This window comes from Egretta garzetta, unplaced genomic scaffold (assembly GCF_000687185.1).
Source record: "Egretta garzetta isolate BGI_Z169 unplaced genomic scaffold, ASM68718v1 scaffold425, whole genome shotgun sequence".
Lineage (NCBI taxonomy): Eukaryota > Metazoa > Chordata > Aves > Pelecaniformes > Ardeidae > Egretta > Egretta garzetta.
This window is the reverse complement of record NW_009259796.1, coordinates 1,469,575-1,478,664: the sequence shown is the minus strand read 5'-3', so window position 1 is coordinate 1,478,664 and position 9,090 is coordinate 1,469,575. Positions and strand designations below refer to the sequence as shown.

At 37.7% G+C, this 9,090-nt stretch overlaps 1 protein-coding gene across 2 annotated transcripts in view; it reads left to right on the top strand.

The window, feature by feature from the left end:
- Window positions 1–345: 345 nt before the first annotated feature.
- The window catches only part of TFDP2 (transcription factor Dp-2), a 65,958-nt gene continuing 57,213 nt past the window's right edge, over window positions 346–9,090 (top strand). For both annotated transcript variants that reach the window (XM_009639749.2, XM_009639748.2), the window contains exons 1-2: window positions 346–1,041; window positions 4,653–4,719. In XM_009639749.2, coding sequence (XP_009638044.1) covers window positions 1,027–1,041; window positions 4,653–4,719 — 82 coding nt within the window. In that variant the 5' untranslated portion in view covers window positions 346–1,026. The remainder of the gene's footprint in view (window positions 1,042–4,652; window positions 4,720–9,090) is intronic.

Genomic DNA, 9,090 nt, shown 5'->3' with positions numbered 1-9,090 from the left:
TTGCACCCTGCTTTTGTAGCTGGTGAGTTCTCCTGTAAATGGTCACGACTCATATTTGGTAACTAGTTTAGGGAACTTCCAAAAGATTTTCCTGGATTGATTCCACACTTGAAAGTGTGAACAGTTCTCCCTCTTACACATCCAAGTGCAATTCAGATGTCTCTTGTAGTCAATTTTTTTTACCAGCAAGTAGTACTTGCAAAGTACTTCCAAGTACTTAAATGTTTTGTCAAGTTAATTCTATCTTTAAAATGGTTTGTGCTGCCAGCATTGATTTGTAACTCATTTTCTTCTGTTTTCTGTAAGACTTCTGGAAGTTTTGATTTAAAAAAGAAGTCACTTTGAAGTATTTTTCAGTATACCAAAATGTTTGTCTTTTCTTGGAATTCTAATATTACAATTCTAATTACATAGGTTTAATAAAAAAGCCTGAAAACATTGAAAAGATGAGTTTGAACTGGCATGTTTTTTCTTGGATGTTTCCTAAAAATACTTAATGTTTGCTGTGTGTAGACATTTGACGGTATTTCCTACTTTTTATCAAGATCTTTGGATGTCTGCAGTGATGGAATTGGGAACTTACTCTGTTGTTGGAGGCTAAAGACATGATAGAGAATTAAGTCACTTCCAGTTTTTAGTCAATCTGCATTAGATGCAAATAATTGCATGGTTTTAATTACAAGACTTTAGTAATGGTATGACACGCTTTGCTACCACATTCATATAGTTAGGCCTCTCTGTGTAAAGTTGGGCCTTTATACATCTCTGCCTGTTCCAAGTAATGTACATTTCTAGTATCTGCACAGAACCTGACTATTGAGGTGATTGATTTTATTAAAAAATAAAAAAAACAAAACAAACCAATCTCTATCCTCTGGAGATGCAGGGTTTCAGCGAGAGAGGTAACTGAAAATATATTCTAAGATTTTTTTTTAACTTTCTTACAGGATGTTCATTTTAAAGATTCTGTGAAGATGAAAAGGGGTATCTTATGGTTTTACAGAATATAAAGCAATATTGTCTGACATGACGGCAAAAAATGTAAGTATAATTCTACAAGATGTATTACTTTTTATATTGGCATGCTGCGAGTCACTTCTGCCTTTCAGAATTGAAAGGTATTTGTGTTTGTCCTTACAAGAAATCAAACACAAAGACCTTCAAATTAAAAAATCTTGTCCAATTTTTGTATATCACAAATGTGTACCCCATCATCTTCTGCAGTATTTTGACAAATTTAAACTGGTTAGAAGCTCTTTAAGGCTGGCAAGTTTACTCAGCTATAGGTCAGGTTGAAAACTGGAGCAGTGCTTTATGCTGTTTACTTACTGATCCTTGTGGGTCCCTTCCAACCTGAGGTATTCTATGATTCCTCTTAACATTGCTCCAGACTTACCAGAGCGCTTCTCATTTTGTTGCAGCATCTCACCTTTGCACCAGAGTAAAATACTTCTACTGAGTCTGAGTCTCAAAACTCAAGAAAAAAACAGCAAGACGGCATATTTCTTTACTAATGTCGGTTTCTGGAAGACTGAGGGCCTTCCTGTTTCTTTGTCTGCCGCATTAAAAAGTCTGTATTATGGTGTCTAGAGGCTTTATACATGACTCCCCTATCCTAAGTTCTGAGGAAGCTTATGAAATGTCTAACATCCTGACCTTAATTTTCTGCCTAATGAGCTGTGCTTCCTGAGATACGCAATTTGTAGAGAACAGTTCTGATTAAGCTTGGTGGTCAGTGAGTTGAGTATGACTTTGGGCCCTGGGCAATTTACCTGTTGACTGCCTTTGATGGGGCATCCTACAGTCTAATTAAAGCTGAACAGGTTTAGGAACCAACATGACTAAAGAAGTACCCCACAATAATAGTGCAGATAACCCTAGCATGGCTCTCTGTTCAGTAACTGCAAAAGCTTTTGTGCGTATTTGGTTAGATTGATGCTAAGGGCATAGTTTGGTTAAATTCATTCTCAAGTCTTGGAAATGTCTTTTCTGTTGGCTTTATTAATAGCTTCATTTGGTGTTGAGTTCCAGGTAAGGCTTTCAGATGTCTAATGTCTGACTGTTTGGGTCAAGCTGACCAAGCCAGAAAATAAATTGATGTGTATATGCAAAGCCCTTTGACTTGCTTATTTCATAGGCCATATTCAACTGTAGTATAAATAGGTAATTCTACTGATGTATGTGAAACAGCTGCACAAATCCAAATAATTTGTGGTTTTGACCTTGCAAAGGATAAATACCAATGCCAATAAAATCCATGGAGTGTTGTGTGATAAGAGTTATAGAGTGACATGGGTCAGAAGGGATCTCAGGAGGCCATCTACTCTGGTGCTTTGTGTAAAGCTCTTTCACACTTGATTTCAGAACCCAGTTGCTTGGTGCTTTGTTCAGGCTACGAGTTTTGAAAACCTCCAAGGACAGACATAAGATATTCAGTCTGGGCAACCTATTCTTGTGCTGAATATAGAAATATGTTTTTGCTGTTCACTTTAATGCAAGGTTTTAGTTATTTTAGAGAACAAATATTTTATTGGTATGTAGTCTTTGAAATTTTGCATATTAAACTATGCAAACCTAGTTATTTAGCTCATGTTTATGGGTTTATTTTTAAAAAAAAAGCAGGTACCGTGGTGCAGATGGAAGTAGAACTCAGTTTTCATTTTGTTAAGTATACCCATTTGTGGTGTTCTATTTCTTCCAGAGGCAGGGGTCCTAGGGAGAAGCTGATGCAGTTATTTATTGTGCAAAGGCAGCAGTAGTATGGTCCAAGAGTGCTGGCTCTTCATCTTGGCTATGCAGTCATGATGCCCTTTTAATGCTATATGCTATGCAATTCACTAACCTTTCCAACCTCTGTAAAGATCTCAAGACTATATTCTCAGTGTAAGGAATAACAGTGACCTCTTACCACATGAGCTTTCCTTGCTGCCCAAGCACCCAGGGGAAAGAATACTAGAACGCTGCTGTTTTCTGTATGGACGTGCTACCAAAACGTGATAGACGTTTTGCGTTTGTTTTCATGTCTTCCTCCTCTTTCCCCTGCTCCAATCCAGGCGTTCCTGTTCATGTCCTCCCCAGCCCAGCTGCACTGCCTCTGCACCGCTGCCACCTGGTGGGAGACAAAAGGGAAAACAGGAAGAAATGAGACAGACTTGCTCTGTTTCAAAAAGCAACTTCTCGTCATACCATAGTCTGTAACAACCAAAGCATTTGGTTGCCCGTTGGAAGTAGTACATGACCGTCTAATTGGGTGTAACAGGGAAGAGCAAGTCTGATACAGACAACATTAGAGATAAACTGATGAACTATATTGAGCACCTCTAAGGGCTTGTTTACAGAAGCACATAACTTAGCTCATTTAGGCAATATTTTTTGATCAGGGTAGTGCAGCAGCAGTTAATGTTCATATGCTGCTCCTGATGGTGAAAAAATCTAAATAGAAGTAGTTTCAAAAGAGTCTGTCACAATGCTATGTGCAGATTTTTCCCTTAAAAAATTACTTGCTGAATAGAAGTTCTCTAGTGGAACTGAGTGGTTGAATGCCTGTAGTAGGTATTTTTTGTTCTTGTGTAGTTTATTTTAGTGTCATGTTACTACTACTGTTTAATTTGCCTGCAATGAAATGATTCTCTAATTTGATATGATTAAAATTCTACAAGTGGCCCTAGCATATGCTCCATTATTACTACATACATCTGTAAAATAAAGCAAATATTTGATCCTTGATTGTATGTATGGTTGATTTTTCTTAACTTGGGTACCTGAACTCTTTGTCCCAATTATGCTAAAATTTTACAATATTTTATAATACTTTATAATATTTTATAATTTAAAAAAATATTTTCTAGTATTTCATTTAATTGCCTCCTGCTCCAATGGAGCTCAATCCCTCAGTGCTTATCATAGCTTCCATCTTGGAAGCAAAACAATGAACAGAGGTTACTAAGGTGGTACGAGCACAATGCTCTGAAACTGCAGAATGCCTTATCATTACTTGCTGTTGCTGGGCCCATCCCTTGTTAGTTGGGATCTGAGGGACTTTCCATCTCTTCCTTCCCTCATCCAGGAACAATGATCTTACATTTTTTCTATACAAACTCCACCTTTCTATGCTTTATGTACATGCCAAAATCTGAGATGCACCATTCTGTATGTGATTTAAGTTCTCCATGTCTCTGGTAATTTACCCTCAGGGCAAATCAGTTTGTATCTGAAGACTTGGGAATGTATTTAAAATGCATCAATAGTCACATCTCCTCAGACCTGTGACACCATGCAGCTTAGGACTGAGAGTACTGGGCATCAGGCAGATTTCTGCTGTGTTATATGTGGCAACTGCTCTGTTTGACTTGGAGGGGACAGTGACTTGTAAGCCACTTATAGCCAGAATGGGCTGCTTGGTTGTATGTAGTACAGTATCAGAATATTTAGGGGCTTGGGGGGCAAGAACTTAGCTAAAATTATGTTTGTCTTCATATATACACAGTAAATGTCTTGGATTCTTTGCTTTGAATGTCATGCTCTTGATAGACTCTAGTATCCGTAGGACTATGATGTTTCAGAAATGTGGAACAGAATAATACTGTTAGTTGCATACTGGAAAACATAGAAAGGTTTATTGTATTTTAAGACTCCAAAAATGTTTTGTTCAGGTTGGTGTGACTTCCACAAATGGAGACTTGAAAGGATTTATAGATCAAAACCAGAGTCCAACAAAAGGTAAGAGAATTTTATTTATACGTGGAAAAGAAGCATACATTATGACTTATTTCTCTCTTATGTTTACTAAATTAGTATCAATGCTGATTTCACTGCATATGGTTGGTTCAGTTTTGGAAGACTCAGAATTGAAATGTTCAAAATGTATTTTGTACTTGTGCACTGGTAGATGTTTTATTACTGACACGCAAGTGTCAGTAACAAAGATTGGAAGATCTTGAGGTTTTCAGAGGGGAAAAGAGAGTGTAGTAAAAAAAATTTAGAGGATAAAATAAGCCCTTTTTTTGTTCCTTGATGGTGAATAATGTGCTTAGTTTGCTGATTTCCACCCCACCCTTAAAGTTCCCAGACTCTGTTGTAGCCCAAATGGGAGAGAAGGTTAAGCATGACTTCATGGTCAGTGATATCTTGTGGTACTTCTAGAAGCATCGCTTTTGACTCTAGAACAGTGTGTTGGCAGTCAGGATAGCTGCAGGATTCCAGTAAGATAAAACTGCAACCCCTTACCAATGTTAGAAGACTTGAGGATTACAATTCAGGAAAGGCTTCAGTTAACCTTTCTAGTAAATACTGGTTTGCTGTTATCCACTGCAATGAACAAATGCATGTACTAGCTGGAAGAATGATTTTTGGCTCATCATGACACTTTAGGTGCATCAGACTTCAGAGTCTGAAAAAACGAAAGAGTCTAAACAGAAAATGGCTAGAGCTACAGTGTCCTCCTACTTTTCTAAACTGTGCAGAACATTACAGACTGTTTTTAGGACTTTGAGAATTAATTTATTGTGCACTGGTGAGATAAGCGCCCTTTGTGTTTCATTATTTTGTGATTATTGTGTTTAGGGAATTACTGTGTCTGTTGATACTAGAGAATAAGACTAAAATAAGTGCAACATTTTCAAATAATTTCTGAGAGAAGCAATTGATTTGTTCAGAGAATAACTGAATTTAATAACTTTAACAGGAACATCCTATACTTTATAGTAGTAATATCTCAGGTATCATTATCCCAGTTTTTATTAGATTTTGCTTCTGGGATGATGGATATATTATTTACTTCCATACTTCTGTATTGTCCAAAATGTTATGCTCTAATGATTTTTTCTTTTTTTAAACCTTGAGGTATAATTAAAAATAACTGACATCTCTATTGAGATCTTGTTCACACTGGCTTATTCTTCCTGGAGAATCAAATACTCCATAAAAGCTGGAAAAACTTGCATGCCAGTATCTAAGCTGTTTCTTACTTTCAGTCTGAAGTATCCTTTACTTACTATTTCTGGCATGTCCACTGTTGAACTCTGGAAATTAAGGAAGGGGGCGGGAAGAAAGTCCAAACAGACATTCAGATCCACTATCTCTTAACAGGGCTTTGTAAACTTCCTAATTAATACAGGGTTTACTGTTTTATCCATTATTTAAGTTAACTCATTTGCTATAGTAAAAATAAAGGCAATTTATTGCTATGTATCTGGGCCTGTTCATAATGAGCCTTCAGAGTGTTCTTAGACTGAAGCATGATGGATTTACGCTATGTTCAAGAGCAAAAGAGAGGCCATTTGCTCACATAAGGGTCTTCTTGAAAGCATCAGATTTCAAGTGCTAAAATATTTTGTTTAGAAAAGTTGCAATTAAGGGGTTTTTTTCTTTCCAAAAAGATAATTATTTCTGGTGTGTGTTTATTTGTTATTTGGCTCTAGCACAAACATACTAATTTAGTATCAATATTGCATTAAAGGAACACTTCAGATTCCAGTGCTGAGCCATGAGCACATAGAAAATTCCTTCCAAATTTTGTCTTCCTTTTTTTTAAAGGACTCTGATCTTTTATTATACTAGGAGATCTATTGTGTAATCCTGGTTTTACTAGGTTTCATTTTGAAAAATGTTGGACTGTTCTAGGTGAACCCACTGCTCTGCCACTTTGCCTAATAACAGTAGACTACCACCTGGATCTTTGAGGATGCTGTTTCAAACTGCAGAATGTCTTGAAACACCAAATCAGCTGTTGCTCTTTCTGTACTCAAACAGCTGCAGTCTCATTCTGTAGCGTTAGCACCACTAGGTATAGTTTTGTAGAGCAAATTTTCTGACTTTCTCACACTAAAAATGTGTAATCAAAGTAGCTAGTCACTTGTTCCTTGCACTCTAAAATTACTTACCCTGCTTTTTTCCACTCCCAAGTCTTAACTTTCAAAATCTCTTTTCTCCCCATGTTTTTCCCCTGAACCATCTAAAGCAGTTACTCTGGTGCTGCTGTCCCAGTGTGTGTTTGATGAAGCTTCATTTATCTTTCCCACCGTGACCTGTAGTGTCCATGCACAACTTCTGGATATTTTCCAGGTTTATTTTGCTACAGGAAAAGTCAATGCTCACTGACTGCTTAGGTATTGCAATCTAATCTGTAAATCTGTGTCTAATCTGTACTGTTGTGTCACTTCTGCTGATTTTTAAATCTGAATTACTGTACCTAAATAGGTTGACAGATTGTTTGGTTCATTTGTGGGTTCAGTTTTCTTACTACTTGCTCATTTCCTGTGCTTGTTAGCGAATACTGTGGTCTTCTTGCTCTCGCTTTTTTTGATTCAGACTTTTCAGAATACTTTCAGTATTTTTTTTTTCCTTGTATAGATGATATCTGGGAAAAAAGAAGCAATTCAAGAACCTGATGCAATACAGATTTACTAAGGAACTTGGTATTTTAAATGTGATGGTTGCAGAATCAAAGCACATACATCCATAAAAAGACTTACTGCCTAATTCTGAAGGGAACTAGATTTTTCTTTCTAGGTGTGCCTAGAAGAAGTACTGCAGTGCTCAGCAGAGCATTAACTCAGAACGTTTTTTACTTAGTTTAGCGAACAATTCCCATCCAACAGACAATTTACTTTCCTACATTTGTTGCCTTTAACTCATAGGCAACAGGCTCTTTTGGCTAAAGGTTCTCCATTTGGAGCTTGTTTCCTCTGCTTGAAAAGAATACGTGTTGGATCTGAGAGGGAATGCCACATGCGGCTGGCTCTTGACTACCAGCCAGGGTTCTCGCCTAATGCCAGGGACTGCTTGTTGCAAGGACGGTCATTGGGTAAAATACTTGAAGTAGTCCACACAGCACAGTCTGGGTATCTCCTTTCTGGAAGTCATTTTTACTCACGTTTTCACTCAGTCTTTGACATAGTAGATTCTTACTGTTACGGTCAAAATTGTTCAGCTACGGCAAGCTGGGCTGAGTATGCTTCATTTCCTTATCTGAAAGTACCTGGCAGACTAGTCATTAAAATTATTCCTGTAGGAGACCTGCATTTTAATTGAAAATGGGCCCTGGTTCTCATTCTTTAGTGAATGAATATTCTTGGGTTACTGAACGCAAAAGGGATGCTTCCTCTCACATTTTGGAGAACAGAGGTGATCATTGCTGTTCTTAGCCTTGGGGACAGATCTGTATGGATGTGTTAGGTATTCTTCTACTGTTTTGTCATGGACTGTGCCTGTTGGGAGAAACTCCTGGTATGCTCCATGCTGACAAGACTGACACACTCCTGGGTGTAGGCAGAACTTTGGTGCCTAATAAAGTTAATTGACAACAGCTAAGGTACTCTGTTATTTAGGCAAAATCCTGGTTTAAGTGGCAAGACGTCTTTGTGGATTTGGCCGGTTCTGTTAAAATTATTAAGTATAAAAGTATAATAGTTCAAGTTAGTTCTTAAACACATAGAACTAGGTTTGTGAATGAGTTGGATGATGACAGTTCAGTTGTGGGTTTGGGGTGATTGTTTCAAGCTGTGGAGGAATTAAATCAGACATGCTGTACAGTTCATGTTGAAAAGTTGTATGAGTAACCAGGAGAAATTAAAATTTAATCTGTTTGGGAGACATTCCCAGTCAATAAGTTAAACACTTCCAGTTTTGTAATCCTGTTCATATATAAAAATGGAAAGTAAAATCTTTTCCTGATTATTCCAAGCTGAGAGCAGGTCTGTATTAGCACTTGGCTGCTTGTCCCATAAAGCAGCACTTGGCTGCTTGTCCCACCTCGCCTGCCCTCTGTGCATGTCCGTGGCTTGGAGGGCTCCGTTCTAATTTAAGGAGTAGTGCCAAGGCTACCTGAGCCCTGTAATAAGGTTTGAAATCGAGTATTACTTGCAAAATCATGTTGGTAGTCAAAGCAGCTGCTGCTTCTCAGCTGTAAATTCAATGAGAAGTGGTGCCATCAGGTGAGCACTCTAACGCAGCACACCTGAAATGAGGTAATCTGTTACCTCTGCAGCGACGGGTCCTGAAGATTCCTTTGAACAAAACAAGATACGTAGAGAACTCAAAAATGTGAAAGCAGCTGCAGATGTAAAAGATTTCTGCTTGGTCTGTGCAGTT